Source organism: Lethenteron reissneri, chromosome 65, assembly GCF_015708825.2.
Source record: "Lethenteron reissneri isolate LAM-NWPU_2019-01 chromosome 65, ASM1570882v1, whole genome shotgun sequence".
NCBI lineage: Eukaryota > Metazoa > Chordata > Hyperoartia > Petromyzontiformes > Petromyzontidae > Lethenteron > Lethenteron reissneri.
The window spans coordinates 13437159-13459412 of record NC_083843.1 but is presented as its reverse complement, the minus strand read 5'-3'; the positions used below and the strand labels follow the sequence as shown (position 1 = coordinate 13459412).

At 55.1% G+C, this 22254-nt stretch overlaps 2 protein-coding genes across 2 annotated transcripts; both read right to left on the bottom strand.

The window, feature by feature from the left end:
* Positions 1-56: 56 nt before the first annotated feature.
* LOC133359688 (histone H2A-like) lies at positions 57-1108 on the bottom strand. Its single transcript, XM_061578202.1, has one exon. The coding sequence runs from the start codon at positions 854-856 to the stop codon at positions 233-235; it is 624 nt and encodes a 207-aa protein (XP_061434186.1). The 5' UTR covers positions 857-1108; the 3' UTR covers positions 57-232.
* Positions 1109-6013: 4905 nt separating this feature from the next.
* LOC133359682 (histone H1.5-like) lies at positions 6014-7050 on the bottom strand. Its single transcript, XM_061578195.1, has one exon. The coding sequence runs from the start codon at positions 6674-6676 to the stop codon at positions 6014-6016; it is 663 nt and encodes a 220-aa protein (XP_061434179.1). The 5' UTR covers positions 6677-7050.
* Positions 7051-22254: the final 15204 nt, after the last annotated feature.

Here is a 22254-nt window from a genome sequence, read left to right as displayed (position 1 = left end):
TGATTGATGCAATGTTGGAATGCTGCTCAAATACCGTTCCTAAATTAGATATAAAGGGTATCTGGAATGAGCAGAGAATTCGTTTAATTGCGTGCAATTTGGGACGAGGGCAACTCGACGACGGTGTCCTTATTAATAACAAAACCCCTGTGCACGACTGTCCGAGCTCTTTGCAAGCAAGTGGGTGGCTCTGAAAAGAGCCGTTGTTGTGGTGGTAGAGGCGGCGGCGCGTTCACTTCTTTGCCTGAGAGGTCTTCTTGGGCAGCAGCACGGCCTGGATGTTGGGCAGCACACCGCCCTGGGCGATAGTCACGCCGCCCATGAGCTTGTTGAGCTCCTCGTCGTTTCGCACGGCGAGCTGCAGGTGTCGGGGGATGATCCTCGTCTTCTTGTTGTCGCGGGCGGCATTGCCAGCCAGCTCGAGGATCTCGGCAGAAAGGTACTCGAGCACGGCGGCCAGGTAGACGGGTGCTCCAGCGCCGACCCGCTGGGCGTAATTGCCCTTGCGGAGCAGCCTGTGAACGCGACCCACGGGGAACTGCAGGCCGGCGCGGGAAGAGCGGGACTTTGCCTTGGCGCGAGATTTGCCACCGGTCTTGCCGCGTCCAGACATCGTTAAGGGACCTAGGATGCAAAAAGCACTGGAGACAAAGTACGAACGATTTGTGACGTTAACACGCACCACGGGAGCGGCTTTTATAGCGGAGACGAGGATCGTAGAGCGCGCCGCTGCTGATTGGCTCCTCTCGGTCGAGTCCCGCCCTCTCCTTGAGCCACCAATGACAAGCCGGGACGCGAGGATTCGATGTTGACTTTCATTATTTGTATCCATATATGTTTTAATGCGCACACGCATCTTATGAATTAATAATGCGCACACGCATCTTATGAATTAAACAATGCGATACACGTACTTAATAGGTTCAAGTTTTAAGCATGATAGAGTTAATTTATGGGCGCGTGCTGGCAAGTCAAACTTATAAGCGGATTCCGCAAATATCAATGTATTATTGATTATAATCATCATTTTGAGGGACCGCATTGGTTATAAGAAATCATTGTGATAGCCTTGAGCTCGTGATTGATCGCCCACGTGCCTATACGGTGTATAGATATTTTCTTTAACCGCCTGTTCGGGCAATGCCTAAAAATATATGTGCGTGAATAATTCAGTCTCAGTTTGCAAAATGTGAACTTCTTATCAGCTCGGGCTTGAAACAGCATACACCAATATCTTTGGGTTTAATCTATATATATAAAATCGTGAATGTCTGTCTGTCTGTGTGTGGATGTCGGACCATACGCACTTTCATTGGACGCCGGTTGTCCCTGGCAACGGCTAGCGACGGGTTAGCAGTTGCGGGGTGGACGCCATCTTTAATTCCCGTTAAAAATAGGCGCACGCATTAACACGCGACTCTGAGGTAAATTCATCTAAGTTTCACGTCCTCTTTACTCCCCCCCCCCACCACAATGTGTGCTATTACTAATATAGGGTCGGTAGATTATTAAATTATAGCAATTACACAGTATTATTGAAGCGCGGGGGGGGGGGGGGAGAAACGGCACCCGTACCCAGCGTCAGCCGGGTGGCAAAATCAGGCGAGGCGGGAGGCTCTGCGCGGTGCGAGGCCTCCACACCCACCACGCCACTCTGAGGTAAAATACATTTCACCAAAATAACCCTTTTGTTGTACACTATGTAAACATGGTTTCACAACGCTTATATACAACACCAACGTGTGATGTTGAAAAATACGAGCGGCGGGGTATAGAAAATGAACTTGCATTGTCGCTTACGCCTGACCGTGAGAGCCGTGACCAGCAACCGAAGGTTTCCGGCACCCGAACTTTGAAGGACACACATGGAAGCTTTCTCACGAGTAAGTGGTGGCTCTGAAAAGAGCCTTTGTGTTGTGCTTTGAGGGCCGAGCTGGGCGTTCAAGCGCGCTCGCCACGAATGCGGCGGGCGAGCTGAATGTCCTTGGGCATGATGGTGACGCGCTTGGCGTGGATGGCGCACAGGTTGGTGTCCTCGAAGAGCGCGACAAGGTACGCTTCGCTGGCCTCCTGCAGAGCCATGACAGCGGAGCTCTGGAAGCGCAGGTCGGTCTTGAAGTCCTGCGCGATCTCCCTGACGAGGCGCTGGAAGGGCAGTTTGCGGATGAGCAGCTCGGTGGACTTCTGGTAGCGGCGGATCTCGCGCAGAGCGACGGTGCCGGGCCTGTAGCGGTGAGGCTTCTTGACGCCGCCCGTGGCCGGAGCGCTCTTTCGGGCCGCCTTGGTGGCGAGTTGCTTGCGGGGGGCCTTGCCGCCCGTGGACTTGCGAGCCGTCTGCTTGGTGCGAGCCATGGCTTGGTGAGGGCAAAGATTCTCACAGGCGGGGAGGAGAAGGCGGCTTATGTAGCCCAGAGCGCGCGCTCACTGGTCAGCGGAGTCGTGACGTGCGAAGAAGGGGCGCGTGCTGATTGGTTGGCAGCGTGCAATGATCTCGAGTCGTCAACTCTTCTTCATCAACGAAATGTTCTCACTTTGGAGCATTGCAGAATGCCGCATCACGATGCAGTAGTTCCGTTTGAGCGCCGTCCATGTCTTTAACGGATGTTATTTTCTCAAGCAAACACCTTTCCGAAAACAACTTTACAGTGCTCCGCGTGATCTAAATAAAGTGTGAAAAACTGCACTTCATTGGAAACAGTAATACGTAAAAATTATTCTTTGGTTCTTTCGGTAAAGTCACGTATAAAGAAAAAATAATAATTAATAATAGCATACGACGTTTCGATTGCAACACAAGCAATCTCATCAGGTATAATGAAATAGCGACAAAATCTAACCATAAAAAATTATAGACAGACATATAAGCAGACAGATATCACCAATTTGTTTTTTATATACGTGACTTTACCGAAAGAACCAAAGAATAATTCCTGCAGTCACGAAAGCTCCAAAGTTAATACGTAAAAATGTCGGAAAGGTGATCACAGGGATAGATATCTATTCTCTTGGCATTGAGATGATGATCATCAATTATACTGCACGAGTCATCCATGCTAGGCGCTTACTTTTACATAGATGCACACGTGCAAAATGTTAGTTCCTGCCCGAAAATACACCCACGAATTAAATATATTGCATTGCAAGGTTTTGGCACCAAATATCCAATGTAATATCTGAATGGGCTGCAGATGAAATCAATGGACAAACAAGTCCAAGAAATGCCTGCTGGTGAATATGATGTGCCATGAATATTGTTATCGCTTTTATTCACGTGGAAACAGGTTAAAATGCGTTCCATCTCTCCATTCCACTCAATGAGCGAACAATGTCCCCGCGTGAACCGGGGCTTTGTTGGAAGTTTCGTTTAGTACTCCTGCTAGGACTGGTACAAGCAGGTTCGGAGAGGTGGGTGGCTCTGAAAAGAGCCTTTGTAATTAATGGTGGAGTCGAGGCTTCACTTGGAGCTTGTGTACTTGGTGACGGCCTTGGTGCCCTCCGACACGGCGTGCTTGGCCAGCTCGCCGGGGAGCAGCAGTCGCACTGCGGTCTGGATCTCCCGAGAAGTGATGGTGGAGCGCTTGTTGTAGTGCGCCAGGCGGGACGCCTCGGAAGCGATGCGCTCGAAGATGTCGTTGACGAACGAGTTCATGATGCTCATTGCCTTGGACGAGATGCCGGTATCGGGGTGCACCTGCTTCATCACCTTGTAGATGTAAATGGCGTAGCTCTCCTTCCTGCGGTGGCGTCGCTTCTTGCCATCCTTGCGCGTAGCCTTGGTCACAGCCTTCTTGGAGCCCTTCTTGGGAGCAGGAACCTTGGCCGGCCCAGCGCTCTTTGATGCGGGAGGATCGGGCATGTCGACGCGTCGTAGGCAGCAGCTTCAGGTCAGAACAGACGGGAAGCGAATGTGGATGTCGCTCGCGCGTTGAGCTCCTTTTATAGGAGGCGAGATGCAAATCAGAGGATCGTAGTGCGCGGCGCTGCTGAGTGGCTCTTTTAGTACCGTCCCTCTCCATCAGCCTCCAATGAGAAACGCGGACGCGATGTTCACTTTAATATCGATTTTACTGCTAAAAGGACTTGTGAATATAACACAATGTAATGTCCAAACTTGTATATTAGTGAATTGCAGCCATGGCATTGCCTTTGTTTTAAAAAGGATGACTAGAAAACCCAATACAGTATATTGTGTTTTGAGCGTGGGTTTTTTTGTTTCTTACGAGGGATTGTTTCACCACTCGTCTAATACGGCGCACGGGGTTTTATGAACGCAATTTGGAAAAATACAAGCGCTCGGTGGAGAAAAATAACTTCGCTGTTGTGCTGTACAGGTGGAGATTAGCATTCCGGCACGCTCCGTCAATTAGGACGAGTGTGCTGTAAGATTGTGGCACCAAATGCTCTACGTAATATCGGAATCGGCTGCAGCTGGAAATAATTAACGCAAAATACCAGAAATGGGTACTGTATTAAGGCGTTCAAGAATTACGCCTTGTTAAATGTGTCGTGAATATCATGATTTCTTTCATTCATGTGGAAGCAGATGAAGATTCGCCAACTCAACAAGCAAACGTCCAGCACGCTCACAACAACCCAGGACATGTGCTCCATTCAGAGCGTGTTTGGCAACACTGGCGCAAGCAGTTTCGAAGAGGTGGGTGGCTCTGAAAAGAGCCTTTGGGTTGGCTTAGTGTGCGAGAGATGGGCGCTCAGCCTCCGAAGCCGTAGAGAGTGCGGCCCTGGCGCTTGAGGGCGTAGACCACGTCCATGGCGGTGACGGTCTTGCGCTTGGCGTGCTCCGTGTAGGTGACGGCGTCGCGGATGACGTTCTCAAGGAAGACCTTCAGGACGCCGCGGGTCTCCTCGTAGATGAGGCCCGAGATGCGCTTCACACCGCCGCGGCGAGCGAGGCGGCGGATGGCGGGCTTGGTGATGCCCTGGATGTTGTCGCGCAGCACCTTGCGATGGCGTTTTGCGCCTCCCTTGCCGAGCCCCTTACCGCCTTTACCGCGTCCAGACATTGCGACTACTTGTGACAAAGCTCCTCGCGAGAGACTGCGCGCTCAGCTTGCAGCAGCAGCAGCCGCCTTTATACCCGAAGCGTGGCGACGTCACCGACCACCCCTGCCCTCCGCGATGGCTCCGCCTTAAACCTTCCACCTTTAACCTCTGCGACGAAGAAAACCCTCCACCGTCGTCAATAACACTTCCTTGACATGTATAATATGCGACGTTTTGGGCAATGGCCCTTCTTCGAAGCACTCTGGAATGATATTGGCACACCCGCAGCGAACGCCAGAGGAACGCCATCTGTTGCAAGATTGCACGTGCAGTGAATAATCGGTGTAAGGTCTTGTTTTCAAGTGAACAAGATGAACTAACTTTATAATCGTGTGAAGCTAAACCGCTTCCAACACAATAGTTGAGTGAACGTCACCAACTAGTTGTCCCAAAGTAAGAAAGACATTGCAAACAATGCGATATTTACGTATAGTAATTAATTTAATAGAGAAGTTTAGATGGTGCACCGCAATGTTTACAAAACAAAAACAAAGTGAAAAGGCGGAACGAGCGAATGAAGGCAAATGAGTAAAGCTGTCTGGAATCAATACATTTTTAGACTAAATTCCATATTTGGCACCAGTAGCATGATGACGGAATGAAGAGGTGCAACACATAATCAAAATTGGAGGTTCGTCAAGAATGCATCGATTTTGAATCTGGATTTAGATTAGAATCGCCAGCGAGAATGCTGACGTCGCTGAGATTACTCTGCACTCAGTTCGAGTGAGGGAGCTGCCACCCGCCTCGCCTGTGCTTGTGATCCCTGCTTTCGGGCTCGATCACTCCCATCACATCAATGCTTAAAACACATCGAGTGGGTGAAATGTTACACAGTTAATTTGAACTAATTGAAGCGCAGCAGCATCTGGTTCACTTTTTTAACGAAGTGGGTGGCTCTGAAAAGAGCCGTTGAGGTGGAGTGAATCGAGCGTCGGTCGTCCCATCGGATTCACTTCTTTGGCGCAGTCTTCTTGGGCTTGGCCGCGGCCTTCTTGGGCTTGGCCACCTTGGGTTTGGCGGCCTTGGCCTTGACGGTCTTGGGCTTAGCGACCTTGGGCTTCGCAGCCTTGGGCTTGGCTGGGCTCTTCGCCGCCTTCTTGGGCTTAACAGCCGACTTCACCTTTTTGGGGCTCTTGGCCGCCTTGGCAGCCGCGGGCTTCTTTGCTTTCTTGGGAGACTTCTTGGGCGCGGTCTTCTTGGCTGCCGCGGGCTTCTTCACCTTCTTGGCTGCCGCGGGCTTTTTAGCTGCGGGCTTTGCCGTTGACGACTTGGGCTTCGCCTTTGCGGCAGCCTTTTCCTTGTTGAGTTTGAAAGAGCCAGACGCGCCGCTGCCCTTCACTTGCGCCACGGCGTCTTTGGCCACGAGCTTCTTGATGGCCAACTTCACGCGGGCATTGTTCTTCTCCACGTCGTATCCTCCGGCAGCAAGCGACTTTTTGAGCGCAGGAAGAGACACGCCGTTCCTCTCCTTGCTGCTGGCCAGAGCCTTGAGGATGAGCTCGGACACGCTGGGGCCGACCTTCTTGGCCTTTGGAGCGGCGCGCTTCTTCTTGGGGCTTTTAGGCGCTGAAGTAGCCGCAGCTGGTGGTTGAGCAGGAGCAGTTTCCGCCATCTCAAGACGTCGCTTTTATCGCCTCGCCTCTTTGAAACCGAAATCAGCGCTCTCACGAATTCGAACCGAGCGTCCTCCAGGCCCGAGGTTATTATAGAAGCGGCGTACTGAATGCGGACGTCGCTGAGATCATCCAGCACTCAGCTCTAGTGAGGGAGTTGCCACCATACTCACTGTGTTTATCACGCCTGCCTTTGGGCTCGATTACTCCCGTAACGTTCATACTTACATGCATCTAGTTGATACATCATCACGAAGATCACTTCTTTAATGTACGTTACTTATGCAATATACGACAATGCTCACGATATAAATTATAATTCTAAACAAGTGAACAACCAACATTTGGGAGACATTGTTCGGTCAGGGCAAGATATGATGATTGTCGGTTTTCAAAAGTGTTACTGATGAACACTATTTAAAACGCACTCGAATTTTTTGCAAGACAAGATGCTTCAACAGACTACTCATATTTAATTCCAACAAAATATTTTCTATTTAAGTTTTGCCTCGCGCGCTCGCGATTCCTCCTCTCGCGCTATGGTGAGGACTGCGCGCCATGTCTGGTGAGAATAGAGGGGAGTGTGGAGATCTGGTGAGAATAGAGGGGAGTGTGGAGTTCCGGTGAGAATAGAGGGGAGCGTGGAGTTCTGGTGAGAATAGAGGGGAGTGTGGAGTTCCGGTGGGAATAGAGGGGAGTGTGGAGTTCTGGTGGGAATAGAGGGGAGTGTGGAGTTTCGGTGAGAATAGAGGGGAGTGTGGAGTTCCGGTTGGAATAGAGGGGAGTGTGGAGTTCTGGTGAGAATAGAGGGGAGTGTGGAGTTCCGATGAGAATAGAGGGGAGTGTGGAGTTCCGGTGAGAATAGAGGGGAGTGTGGAGTTCTGGTGAGAATAGAGGGGAGTGTGGAGTTCCGGTGGGAATAGAGAGGAGTGTGGAGTTCCGGTGGGAATAGAGGGGAGTGTGGAGTTCCGGTGAGAATAGAGGGGAGTGTGGAGTTCCGGTGGGAATAGAGGGGAGTGTGGAGTTCTGGTGAGAATAGAGGGGAGTGTGGAGTTCTGGTGAGAATAGAGGGGAGTGTGGAGTTCCGGTGAGAATAGAGGGGAGTGTGGAGTTCTGGTGAGAATAGAGGGGAGTGTGGAGTTCTGGTGGGAATAGAGGGGAGTGTAGAATTCCGGTGAGAATAGAGGGGAGCGTGGAGTTCTGGTGAGAATAGAGGGGAGTGTGGAGTTCTGGTGAGAATAGAGGGGAGTGTGGAGTTCCGGTGAGAATAGAGGGGAGCGTGGAGTTCTGGTGAGAATAGAGGGGAGTGTGGAGTTCTGGTGAGAATAGAGGGGAGTGTGGAATTCCGGTGAGAATAGAGGGGAGTGTGGAGTTCCGGTGAGAATAGAGGGGAGTGTGGAGTTCCGGTGAGTATAGAGGGGAGTGTGGAGTTCCGGTGGGATTAGAGGGAAGTGTGGAGTTCTGGTGGAAATAAAGGGGAGTGTGGAGTTCTGGTGGAAATAGAGGGGAGTGTGGAGTTCCGGTGGGAATAGAGGGGAGTGTGGAGTTCTGGTGGGAATAGAGGGGAGTGTGGAGTTTCGGTGAGAATAGAGGGGAGTGTGGAGTTCCGGTTGGAATAGAGGGGAGTGTGGAGTTCTAGTGAGAATAGAGGGGAGTGTGGAGTTCCGGTGAGAATAGAGGGGAGTGTGGAGTTCCGGTGAGAATAGAGGGGAGTGTGGAGTTCTGGTGAGAATAGAGGGGAGTGTGGAGTTCCGATGAGAATAGAGGGGAGTGCGGAGTTCCGGTGGGAATAGAGGGGAGCGTGGAGTTCCGGTGGGAATAGAGGGGAGTTTGGAGTTCCGGTGAGAATAGAGGGGAGTGTGGAGTTCCGGTGGGAATAGAGGGGAGTGTGGAGTTCCGGTGAGAATAGAGGGGAGTGTGGAGTTCTGGTGAGAATAGAGGGGAGTGTGGAGTTCTGGTGAGAATAGAGGGGAGTGTGGAGTTCCAGTGGGAATAGAGAGGAGTGTGGAGTTCCGGTGGGAATAGAGGGGAGTGTGGAGTTCAGGTGAGAATAGAGGGGAGTGTGGAGTTCTGGTGAGAATAGAGGGGAGTGTAGAATTCCGGTGAGAATAGAGGGGAGCGTGGAGTTCTGGTGAGAATAGAGGGCAGTGTGGAGTTCTGGTGAGAATAGAGGGGAGTGTGGAGTTCCGGTGAGAATAGAGGGGAGTGTGGAGTTCTGGTGAGAATAGAGGGGAGTGTGGAGTTCTGGTGGGAATAGAGGGGAGTGTAGAATTCCGGTGAGAATAGAAGGGAGCGTGGAGTTCTGGTGAGAATAGAGGGGAGTGTGGAGTTCTGGTGAGAATAGAGGGGAGTGTGGAGTTCCGGTGAGAATAGAGGGGAGCGTGGAGTTCTGGTGAGAATAGAGGGGAGTGTGGAGTTCTGGTGAGAATAGAGGGGAGTGTGGAATTCCGGTGAGAATAGAGGGGAATGTGGAGTTCCGGTGAGAATAGAGGGGAGTGTGGAGTTCCGGTGAGTATAGAGGGGAGTGTGGAGTTCCGGTGGGAATAGAGGGAAGTGTGGAGTTCCGGTGGGAATAGAGGGGAGTGTGGAGTTCTGGTGGAAATAGAGGGGAGTGTGGAGTTCCGGTGGGAATAGAGGGGAGTGTGGAGTTTCGGTGAGAATAGAGGGAAGTGTGGAGTTCCGGTTGGAATAGAGGGGAGTGTGGAGTTCTGGTGAGAATAGAGGGGAGTGTGGAGTTCCAATGAGAATAGAGGGGAGTGTGGAGTTCCGGTGAGAATAGAGGGGAGTGTGGAGTTCTGGTGAGAATAGAGGGGAGTGTGGAGTTCCGATGAGAATAGAGGGGAGTGCGGAGTTCCGGTGGGAATAGAAGGGAGCGTGGAGTTCTGGTGAGAATAGAGGGGAGTGTGGAGTTCCGGTGGGAATAGAGGGGAGTGTGGAGTTCCGGTGGGAATAGAGGGGAGTGTGGAGTTCCGGTGAGAATAGAGGGGAGTGTGGAGTTCCGGTGGGAATAGAGGGGAGTGTGGAGTTCCGGTGGGAATAGAGGGGAGTGTGGAGTTCCGGTGAGAATAGAGGGGAGTGTGGAGTTCCGGTGGGAATAGAGGGGAGTGTGGAGTTCCGGTGAGAATAGAGGGGAGTGTGGAGTTCTGGTGGGAATAGAGGGGAGTGTGGAGTTTCGGTGGGAATAGAGGGGAGTGTGGAGTTCCGGTGAGAATAGAGGGGAGTGTGGAGTTCCGGTGGGAATAGAGGGGAGTGTGGAGTTCCGGTGAGAATAGAGGGGAGTGTGGAGTTCTGGTGGGAATAGAGGGGAGTGTGGAGTTCCGGTGGGAATAAAGGGGATTGTGGAGTTCCGATGGGAATAGAGGGGAGTGTGGAGTTCCGGTGGGAATAGAGGGGAGTGTGGAGTTCCGGTGGGAATAGAGGGGAGTGTGGAGTTCTGGTGAGAATAGAGGGGAGTGTGGAGTTCTGGTGGGAATAGAGGGGAGTGTGGAGTTCCGGTGAGAATAGAGGGGAGCGTGGAGTTCCAGTGGGAATAGAGGGGAGTGTGGAGTTCCGGTGAGAATAGAGGGGAGCGTGGAGTTCTGGTGGGAATAGAGGAGAGTGTGGAGTTCCGGTGAGAATAGAGGGGAGGGTGGAGTTCTGGTGGGAATAGAGGGGAGTGTGGAGTTCTGGTGAGAATAGAGGGGAGTGTGGAGTTCTGGTGGGAATAGAGGGGAGTGTGGAGTTCTGGTGAGAATAGAGGGGAGTGTGGAGTTCCGGTGAGAATAGAGGGGAGCGTGGAGTTCCAGTGAGAATAGAGGGGAGCGTGGAGTTGCGATGTGAATATAAATCACCGCTGCAGGCTACGCACCTCCATGTATCCTCTGGAGCGCCACCCTCAGGGCCTCCTTGCAGGCGGTAGCTCTGCGCTCCAGCCTGAACATCGCCATCCTGGCCTTGTGCACCTCCCTCAGCTCAAATCCCCTGGACTCCTCCTCCTGCTGCTGCTGCTCCTCCTCCACGCCCTGCAAGATGCTCCACACGTACTCCAGGGCTTCGGCTTTAGTCTGAGCGGAGGGGGTGGTGGGGTGAGGGGGGCAAAGTTTGTGCGGTGACCAGCGGTGGCTAGGAGATGTTAACTCCCTCGCCTGGTACGTAGGAAGTCGCGGGTTCGATCTCGACCCTGACACCTCATCGGATTCCTCTAGTACAGTATACAGTAAGGGAAAAAAGTATTTGATCCCCTGCTGATTTTGTACGTTTGCCCACTGACAAAGAAGTGATCAGTCTATAATTTGAACGGTAGGTTTATTTGAACAGTGAGAGACAGAATAACAACAACAAAATCCAAAAAAACGCATGTCAAAAATGTTATCAAGTGAATTGCATTTTAATGAGGGAAATACGTATTTGACCCCCTCTCAATCATAAAGATTTCTGGCTCCCAGGTGTCTTTTATACAGGTAACGAGCTGAGATTAGGAGCACACTCTTAAAGGGAGTGCTCCTAATCTCAGCTTGTTACCTGTATAAAAGACACCTGTTCACAGAAACAATCAATTAGATTCCAAACTCTCCACCATGGCCAAGACCAAAGAGCTCTCCAAGGATGTCAGGGACAAGATTGTAGACCTACACAAGACTGGAATGGGCTACAAGGCCATTGCCAAGCAGCTTGGTGAGAACGTGACAACAATTGGTGTGATTATTCGCAAATGGAAGAAACACAAAAGAACTGTCATACTCCCTCGGCCTGGGGCTCCATGCAAGATGTCACCTCGTGGAGTTGCAATGATCATGAGAACGGTGAGGAATCAGCCCAGAACTACACGGGAGGATCTTGTCAATGATCTCAAGGCAGCTGGGACCATAGTCACCAAGAAAACAGTTGGTAACACACTACGCTGTGAAGGACTGAAATCCTGTAGCGCCCGCAAGGTCCCCCTGCTCAAGAAAGCACATATACATGCCCGTCTGAAGTTTGCCAATGAACATCTGAATGATTCAGAGGACAACTGGGTGAAAGTGTTGTGGTCAGATGAGACCAAAATGGAGCTCTTTGGCATCAACTCAACTCGCCCTGTTTGGAGGAGGAGGAATGCTGCCTATGACCCCAAGAACACCATCCCCACCGTCAAACATGGAGGTGGAAACATTATGCTTTGGGGGTGTTTTTCTGATAAGGGGACAGGACAACTTCACCGCATCAAAGGGACGATGGACGGGGCCATGTACCGTCAAATCTTGGGTGAGAACCTCCTTCCCTCAGCCAGCGCATTGAAAATGGGTCGTGGATGGGTATTCTAGCATGACAATGACCCAAAACACACAGCCAAGGCAACAAAGGAGTGGCTCAAGAAGAAGCACATTAAGGTCCTGGAGTGGCCTAGCCAGTCTCCAGACCTTAATCCCATAGAAAATCTATGGAGGGAGCTGAAGGTTCGAGTTGCCAAACGTCAGCCTCGAAACCTTAATGACTTGGAGAAGATCTGCAAAGAGGAGTGGGACAAAATCCCTCCTGAGATGTGTGCAAACCTGGTGGCCAACTACAAGAAACGTCTGACCTCTGTGATTGCCAACAAGGGTTTTGCCACCAAGTACTGTCATGTTTTGCAGAGGGGTCAAATACTTATTTTCCTCATTAAAATGCAAATCAATTTATAAAAAAATTTACATGCGTTTTTCTGGATTTTGTTGTTGTTATTCTGTCTCTCACTGTTCAAATAAACCTACCATTAAAATTATACACTGATCATTTATTTGTCAGTGGGCAAACGTACAAAATCAGCAGGAGATCAAATACTTTTTTCCCTCACTGTATGTATGTTGAATTTCTTTGTAACCGTACGTAGCCAACCTCGCTAATGGGAGGTGCGGCGGAAGGACAACAAACTAAAGACAACAACAGCAGCAGCAGCTGTAACGAGAGGAGTGCCGTGCGCTGTGCACAGAGACCTTGCGCTTGCTGGAAGCTGCCCTCGCGTGCGACTCTCCCACGGTGGCCCAGCGTGAAGCAGCCCCCTTGCCTCCTCCTGCGTGAGCACACGCACACACGTGAACACACGCACACACGTGATCACACGTGAACACACGTGAACACACGCACGCACGCAGCCGAAACGTCGTGAGAATTATTTTATTTTATTATGTTTTATTTTTATGATTTTATTACTTCCCTTCTATGTGACTTTACCGAAAGAACCAAGAAGATGAAACCCAGCAGTCACGAAAGCTTTAAATCGAAATTTAACCGCCTCTACGGGGAGGGTTTCCACATAACTTTGAGATCCTTCAACAAGCTCCGTGATAAGAAGGCTCAGCTAATCGAGTCTCTTGTGGTGCCACAACGACGGGGCCGCTCTGCCGAACCAGGGAGCCGCCCGGCTTCCCCCACCGCACTGCCCCCCATCACCCGCCCCACATAAGCACACACCCGCACGCATTTCCCCCCCCCCATAGAGCTGGAAGGGAAGGTCACCTGATCGACCGGTTTTTATCCGAGAGACCCTTATCGGGATTAATTCTCACGGTTTCCGGCGATCAGGGAATTGGATGACCCCCCCGTGCTACGTGGCACCGCGGCGCCGCGGCCGGCCTTAATATTGTGTGGTCGCGGCGTGGGGCATTCGGCCACCGCGGTTGAGGCGCATTTCCCCCCACACACACTCCCACGGGTCGACGGGGCAAGCAGGGGAGGCACGGGACAGCATGAATAGCGGGGTCACAGGGGCTGTTGCGCATAGTCATGGGGGGTTGGGATAATTGCGCTGGAGCGCGCAGGCCCCATTGTTAGGAAGGGTAAGGGAGTAATTAGGATGTACGCCGCCAACGTCGCTCACTGATTAGCATATCAACAGCGCCCGGGGAACCGCCGTGCACGGGCTTGGGGTGCACGAGCCCATTGTTCAGCGCAGCATCCCCTTTGAGGTAGGGAGGATAAATAGAGGAGCGGAGAGGGGAAATCGCGCTTCTCTCCAGGCCAGCGGACCAGCAGGAGTTCCAGCCAGCGACCCGGACGTCCGTGCGACGCATCGAGGTACGCTGTTAGCGCAGAGAGCAGCGAACCTCCGCGGGCACCAAACAGTGAGTGGGGAGGTAAAGTAGGGTATCGTAAGCCGATAAATAGGGAATAGGTACAGGTTTAGTGGAATAGGCCAGCCTCGTCGACTCACTGATTCAACATCAATTCGCAGGTGGCCTATAATAAATCATTAATAGCGAAGCGTGGTCTCGCGTGATCTTGTCGTGCAGTGTGAGCGTGTGGGTGCGCTGTGTGCACAGTGGTTCGCCACGTGAGTGAGCGCTGCGCGGAGCTGAGCGCGCGGGTTGCGCGTGGGTACGCAGTGATTCTGTAGTGCTGCGGCTCGCCTCAGGGGGAGCGCTGCGCAGAGCGGTGCGAGAGTGGGTGTCGCGTGTGTTCACTCCGTGTGTGATACAGGTGCGCGAGTATAACGTGAGTTGAGTTGGAGTGCGCGGAGCGGCGTGTGTGTGGGCGTGCGTGCGTTCGCTCCGCGTGGGTTGCAGGCGCGCGATTAGGAAAGGGAAGTATCGTAGTAGAGAGGGGAAGAATACTAATCGGTAATTAACCATGCCCATTACGCGGACCCGCGGTGGAGGGGAATCCGCGGGCGACGGCTCCCCCGCCATAGGTGAGGAACTTAGCAGCGGTTCGCTTAGCAGCGGGGGGGCGATTGATGATGCTAGCCCGGCCGTTAGCATTATCGAGGGAGGGATCTCGGGGGCTAGCGACCCCCACATATTGGTGTCAGAAGCGGGACGATCCCCCGCACCCCCAAGGGAAAGAGGCCCCCCAACCCAGGTTAAAATCAAATGCACATTTACGGGCAAAGGAATTCCATCATGGAAATCGTTTGCCCGCAGCATCAGGGGGGCTAAAAAGGTTAATGGGTGGTCGGATGAGGAGGCGTTGCAGCAGTTAGAGATACATTTAGATGGACGGGCAGCTGACTTTGTGGAAGCTTTGCCCGCAAGCACACAAACTCAGTGGGAAAAATTAATGTGCGAACTCGAACGGCGCTTCGGCGCCTATGACGAGGAGGAGGCGCAGGCGGCCTTAGAGGCACGCCGCCGCCAGCCCGGCGAGGATCTGCGAGATTACGCCGAGGACGTACGCATGTTGACCCAGCTTGCGTACCCGGAGCACGAGGCGAAAGTAATTGAGAGCCTCGCCACCGGGAAGGTCCAGCGATATTTGGCACGCACCCCGTGGTGGCAGCCAAATATAGACGGTGCACGCCTCTCCTTTACCACACTTGTCGAGCGCGCGCGTAAATGCGAGAAGCTCTCTGGTGAGCGCGCGCAGCCTCGAGGGAGGGGACGAGAGTGCGCCGTAACGAGCCTACTCTCGGACGAGGAGGAGGAGCTCGCCATCGCAGTAAGAGGACGGGCAAGGGAGCCCCAGAGACCCAGCGAAACAACTCCGGGGTGGGTAGCTGGGTTACAGGCAGGTATGGGAGATATGATAAACCAAGTAGGTGATAGGGTAACCCACGTAGGTGAGAATGTGACCAAACTGCAATCCGCCGTTGAGACCATCCGATCCGAAATGGGGGACCTACGCGCCACGGTAGGAGGGTTATCTGGAAGGGTAGCCCGACTAGAGGCGGAGGGTGGACAGCGGCGTAATGGGGGGGGAGGGAGTGGGCAGGGGGCCCACTACGGAGCCGCCCCCCCTCCCCGGGCATGTTATATGTGCGATCGCCGAGGGCATCTAGTGAGGGACTGTCCTGAAATCACCCGAGCTAGACAGACGCGGGGGTTAAACTCCAACGCCCCCTAGAGAGCGGACCAACTAGGGGTGCAATCGACGCGGTCCCGATACAAATAGACGATAATGAGAATAATGGCGAGCGAGTGATCTCCACACAGGTTCCAGCAACAACGCCCACTGAAACGGTGACTCCTGGCGACTGGCTACGGGAGCTGGTGGCGGGGATCACGGGGGCCACGTCGCTGGTGGAAGGGGAGGTTAACGGAGTGCGTACCCGAATCCTGCTGGACACGGGGGCGGTGGCCTCGCTCGTGAGCGCAGCGCACTGCAGCGCGATCGGGGTCGACGTGCGTCACCTGCAGGCCCCGGACCGCGCGCTGCACACTGCGAGCGGAGCCGGAATGGGGCTGCTGGGGAAAGCCACCCTAGAGGTCCGCATAGGCAGCCAGGTGTGCACGCAGGAGTTCTACGTGTCGAGTGCGTTGTGTCACGAGTGTATCGCAGGCACCGACCTCCTAGAACGGTTGGGACTCAACGTGCAACCCCGCCAGCGATGCGCCACCATGGAGAGCAACGGCGAGCGGATACCGTTCCTGGGACGAGAACCAACGCGCCGCCGCTTTGCACCTGTGGCCGCTATCCTGGCGACGGACAGTCACCATCGGCCCGCTCACCGAGATGCTGGTGCCGGTGGCAACATCCCCCACCGACCCCGCGCTCCGACCATCAGGGGAGGTAATGCTAACTCCTCACCCGGAGTTGGCAAAACGGTATGGGGTTGTGGGATCCGCCACGTTGGTAAACGCAGATGGGGACCGATTGTTTATGCGGATGTTTAACCCCCACAATACCCCCGCGATACTGCGACGGCGCACCCCGATAGCCACAGTACACCCCCTGCACGCACGCCACTCTAACGACTCGGTGTTCGCACTCTGGGCTGAGGACCCCGGTCGTCCTGAGGGTGAGCAGGACCTGGCCTGGCGAGTCGGCCCGACTCCCCGAGCCGAGGTCGTTCCCCTGCTCGACGCGTTACATGTACCATGGGCGGACTTACCTAAGGGAGAGGCCGATCGGCTGCGCGAGTTACTGCGGGAGTATGCCGACGTGTTCAGCGAACACGACTCGGACGTGGGTCGGACCGACCTTGTTAAGCATCAAATTGACACCGGTGCAGCCCGACCCATCAAACTCCCTGCGTACCGAGTGGGCGCACCCGAACGCGCCCAAATCAAAGAGGCAGTTGGGGACATGCTTCGCGATAACATAATTCAGCCCTCGGCGAGCCCCTGGTCAGCCCCGGTGGTACTAGTAACGAAAAAGGATGGGTCAACCCGGTTCTGCGTCGATTACCGTAAACTAAACGCAGTCACGCTCGGCGATGCCTTCCCCATACCTCGCATCGACGACACCTTCGACAGTCTCGCAGGAGCGCGGTATTTTTCCACCCTCGATCTGGCGTCCGGTTACTGGCAGGTGGAGATGACGGAGGAGGATCGGCCAAAAACAGCATTCACTACCCCGATGGGCCTGTTTGAGTTTCGCGTGTTGCCGTTCGGACTCACTAACGCGCCCGCGACGTTCCAGCGGTTGATGGAGTTGGTGATGCGGGGCTTGCAGTGGGAACAGTGCCTGATTTACTTGGACGATGTGATAGTGTTCAGTAGATCTTTGTCTGAGCATTGGTCCAGGCTTCGAGAGGTGTTCCAGCGACTGCGAGCGGCTCATCTCAAGCTCAAGCCACGTAAGTGTTACATCGCACAACGCGAGGTGGGGTACCTCGGGCATCGCGTCAGCGAGGCAGGCGTGCGCACCGATCCGGAGAAGGTACGCGCCGTAGTGGAGTGGCCACGGCCAAGGAATCTGACGGAGATCAGATCATTTTTGGGGCTCGCCACCTATTATCGTCGATTTGTAAAGGGATTCAGCGAGATTGCACGCCCCCTCACCCAACTCACCTCCCCTAAGCACCCCTACCAGTGGACGGGGGCCTGCCAGACGGCCTTCACCACTCTCAAAGACCACCTCACCCACGCCCCCACCCTCGCTTTCCCCGATTTTACCACCGATTTTATTTTGGACACCGACGCCTGCAGCAGCGGGCTGGGCGCGGTGTTGTCACAGGTACAGGATGGGACGGAACGAGTCATCGCGTACGCCAGCCGGACCTTGAGTGGGGCCGAGCTGAACTATTGCGTGACCCGCCAAGAGTTGTACGCCGTGATTTTCGCATGCAAACAGTTCCGGCCGTATTTGTACGGCAGGAGATGTCGCGTACGCACTGACCATTATGCTCTGCAGTTTCTTCTTACATTCAAGGAGCCGCGGGGGCAGATGGCCCGGTGGTTGGCGCAGTTGCAGGAGTACAACCTGCAAATCGAGTATCGGGCTGGCCGGACGCATGCAAACGCGGACGCCTTGTCGAGGCGACCCACGGTGTACGCCGAGACGAGGGCGGAGGAGGCCTGCCCGTGTTTCACGGGGGGACGCTGCCCGCGGGCAACGGACCCCCGAGAGGCCGCGGCCACTGACCCCCCCCCAGCGAGAGAGAGTGCAGTGTGCGCCACAGAAACCCTCACAGGTGGCACTGAGGATCCCGTCGACCGCCCGGCAAGCGCGGGACCCGCGGCTCGGGACCCGATCGGACGGATCCAGGAGGACGTCGGCTGCGCCTTCCCGGGCCTAAACGACGAGCAGCTGAGACAGACCCAGCAGCGAGATCCGGATCTGGCGGCAGTGGAGGCGGCACTGCGGGAGGAAAAGAGCGCCCTACCAGGACCCTGGAGCGGTTTGTATGCCCGGTTGTGTGTGCGGAACGGAGTGGTACGGGAGTTAACCGAGGCCGGCCAGCCGGGGTGCATCTGTGTTCCTGCCCAGGTGCGACCCCAGCTGCTACGGCTGGTGCATGACCACCCACTCGGGGGCCACGATGGGGAACGACGCACTCGAGAGACCCTGCGTCGCCAGTATCTCTGGCCCAAATTGGCACAAGATGTGGCCGCCTGGGTGCAGGGCTGCCGGGCCTGTCAGCAGTGTGGGCAAAAGCCGGCGAGGTACCAGGTACCCCTGAGGCCGTTCCGAGTCAGTCGGACGAATCAGTTGGTCGGAATCGATCTGCAGGGGCCCTTTCCACGATCCCACCGGGGCAACCGATATATTCTCGTAGCGGTGGAATACTTCACCCGCTACCCCGTGGCGGTGGCTATCCCGGATAAAACAGCCCTCGTAGTGGCCCGGGCCTTCGTGGAAAACTACGTACTTAAGTGCGGGATCCCCGAACGAGTCATTACCGACCAGGGTAGTGAATTCGAGGCCGAACTATTTCAGGCGCTGTGCCGAGAGTTCGGGATCCAGAAGGACCGAACCACGGCGTATCACCCCCAGGCGAACGGGATGGTAGAGAGGATGAACCAGACTCTGGCCGGGAAGCTTAAACGCATGGCGGCCGCGAATCAACAGGACTGGGACGAACACCTTCCCTATGCCCTGTTCGCCTACACCACCGCCGTTCACACCTCTACAGGACAGACCCCGTTCCTAATGATGTTTGGTCCCGAGTCTCGCCTGCCCGCAGATCTGCTGTTCGGTGTTCCTCCGCCGCAACGGGAGGAAGGGAGCCACCCCGTGGAGCACTTGCTGGAGACCCTGCGAGGGGCCAGGGGCCGAGCCTACCCGCACGGAGAGGCCGCGCACCAGCGGCAAGAGCAGGGCGCCCGACCCCGTATGGAGCCCCCCTTCTACACTGCGGGCTCCGAGGTGTGGCTGTACACTCCCCGCGTCGGTGCCGGACAGGTGGGGAAGCTGACCACCTACTGGCGAGGACCCTGGATTGTGAGACGGCAGATCTCACCATGGACGGTGCTGATTCAGGGAGGAGAGAGGGGCCGGGAGATGGTGGTCAACATCCGCCGACTGAAGCCGTGGCGAGCAGCCCCCGAGGGGGGGAGCCCCGCCGTCCAAGTACCCCGAAACCCCGGGGTCCCCCCACCCCCCGTGCCCGGGGGCCTCGCGCAGTACATGGGCCCCACGGAGCCCCGGGCTCCGAGGGGCCCCGGGCGGGGCCGGGGGCGACGAGGACGGCGACCCTTAAACCCCACCGCCTCTGAGTTTGTTCCCCAGCCCGCAGGTGCCAGAGGCCGAGGGGAGCCGTTGGAATGGAGGAGGAGACCACCGCCGGAGCCCCAGGAGACGGAGCCGCCACCCCCGAGGCCAGCCACAAGGGCCGGGCGAATCCCGCGGACCCCACGGCGATACCTCGTGGGGGCAACCCAGGCGAGGTGCTCCAGTCAACCCGGGACGGGGACTGGCACCCCGGGGGGCTATGTGGTGCCACAACGACGGGGCCGCTCTGCCGAACCAGGGAGCCGCCCGGCTTCCCCCACCGCACTGCCCCCCATCACCCGCCCCACATAAGCACACACCCGCACGCATTTCCCCCCCCCCATAGAGCTGGAAGGGAAGGTCACCTGATCGACCGGTTTTTATCCGAGAGACCCTTATCGGGATTAATTCTCACGGTTTCCGGCGATCAGGGAATTGGATGACCCCCCCGTGCTACGTGGCACCGCGGCGCCGCGGCCGGCCTTAATATTGTGTGGTCGCGGCGTGGGGCATTCGGCCACCGCGGTTGAGGCGCATTTCCCCCCACACACACTCCCACGGGTCGACGGGGCAAGCAGGGGAGGCACGGGACAGCATGAATAGCGGGGTCACAGGGGCTGTTGCGCATAGTCATGGGGGGTTGGGATAATTGCGCTGGAGCGCGCAGGCCCCATTGTTAGGAAGGGTAAGGGAGTAATTAGGATGTACGCCGCCAACGTCGCTCACTGATTAGCATATCAACAGCGCCCGGGGAACCGCCGTGCACGGGCTTGGGGTGCACGAGCCCATTGTTCAGCGCAGCATCCCCTTTGAGGTAGGGAGGATAAATAGAGGAGCGGAGAGGGGAAATCGCGCTTCTCTCCAGGCCAGCGGACCAGCAGGAGTTCCAGCCAGCGACCCGGACGTCCGTGCGACGCATCGAGGTACGCTGTTAGCGCAGAGAGCAGCGAACCTCCGCGGGCACCAAACAGTGAGTGGGGAGGTAAAGTAGGGTATCGTAAGCCGATAAATAGGGAATAGGTACAGGTTTAGTGGAATAGGCCAGCCTCGTCGACTCACTGATTCAACATCAATTCGCAGGTGGCCTATAAAAAATCATTAATAGCGAAGCGTGGTCTCGCGTGATCTTGTCGTGCAGTGTGAGCGTGTGGGTGCGCTGTGTGCACAGTGGTTCGCCACGTGAGTGAGCGCTGCGCGGAGCTGAGCGCGCGGGTTGCGCGTGGGTACGCAGTGATTCTGTAGTGCTGCGGCTCGCCTCGGGGGAGCGCTGCGCAGAGCGGTGCGAGAGTGGGTGTCGCGTGTGTTCACTCCGTGTGTGATACAGGTGCGCGAGTATAACGTGAGTTGAGTTGGAGTGCGCGGAGCGGCGTGTGTGTGGGCGTGCGTGCGTTCGCTCCGCGTGGGTTGCAGGCGCGCGATTAGGAAAGGGAAGTATCGTAGTAGAGAGGGGAAGAATACTAATCGGTAATTAACCATGCCCATTACGCGGACCCGCGGTGGAGGGGAATCCGCGGGCGACGGCTCCCCCGCCATAGGTGAGGAACTTAGCAGCGGTTCGCTTAGCAGCGGGGGGGCGATTGATGATGCTAGCCCGGCCGTTAGCATTATCGAGGGAGGGATCTCGGGGGCTAGCGACCCCCACACTCTCACCTTTCTGAAGAGATGCCGCGACTCTAAGGTAATACCAAACGCATTTACACTAACATCTGCTGCTGTAACTTCTTCTAATGCGAAACGAATTATATATAAGCTCCTAGCTTGGCAGTGTCTCATTCTTCACCTGAAGACGGCTGCTTGCGTTGTAGCCGAAACGTCGTGAGAATTATGTTTTATTTTTATTATTTTATTACTTCCCTTCTACGTGACTTTACCGAAAGAACCAAGAAGATGAATCCCTGCAGTCACGAAAGCTTTAAATCGAAATCTACAGGGGGTCTCCGTGCGAGTCTACAGGGGGTCTCTGCGTGAGTCTACAGGGGGTCTCTGCGTGAGTCTACAGGGGGTCTCTGTGCGAGTCTACAGGGGTTTCTGTGTGAGTCTACAGGGGGTCTCTGCGTGAGTCTACAGGGTGTCTCTGAGTGAGTCTACAGGGGTCTCTGTGTGAGTCTACAGAGGGTCTCTGCGTGAATCTACAGAGGGTCTCTGCGTCAGTCTCCAGGGGTTGTCTGTGTGAGTCTACAGGGGTCTCTGCGTGAGTCTACAGGGGGTCTCTGTGTGAGTCTACAGGGGGTCTCTGTGTGAGTCTACAGGGGGTCTCTGCACGGTCTGCAAGCGCCCTTTTACGTTTGCCTCCACCTCTTCGTCCTCCGTGCATCGCCACCTCCTTCCTCTTCCTCCTCCCCGTCCACTCCTCGTCGGAGTCGCTCGACCGCCCGCACTCCGCTCCATTCCCCCTCACCCTGCGCTTGCCACGTGCGCGCATGAACTCGGGCTGGGCCGGGTTCATCCCTGCGCAAGAAGGCAGTCGGTCATTGTTATTTGTACGTATTGGCGGTACACCGGTGCAGCATAGCAACACACCGGGTCCTCGTAACACAGTCCTGACGATGTGATTATTATCAGAGCGTGTTTGTTTGCGTGATCACCACAAGTACGCGTGGTTAATGCAGTAACTTGATTCCTTGCAAAAGGAATAATCTATCTGGTGTTTGAACATCTTATCGCCTCCTGTTGTATTGCCAGAAAGGGTAAAACCGATTCTTATTTTTCATACTTTGATTCTGGCAAAAAGGTCCCATGATATAGCTGCTCACCCCGAGCTATAGATGCT

Excerpts from the sequence above, each read along its gene's own strand:
- LOC133359688 (XM_061578202.1), bottom strand. The coding sequence starts at position 856 with ATGCGTGTGCGCATTAAAACATATATGGATACAAATAATGAAAGTCAA.
- LOC133359682 (XM_061578195.1), bottom strand. The coding sequence starts at position 6,676 with ATGGCGGAAACTGCTCCTGCTCAACCACCAGCTGCGGCTACTTCAGCG.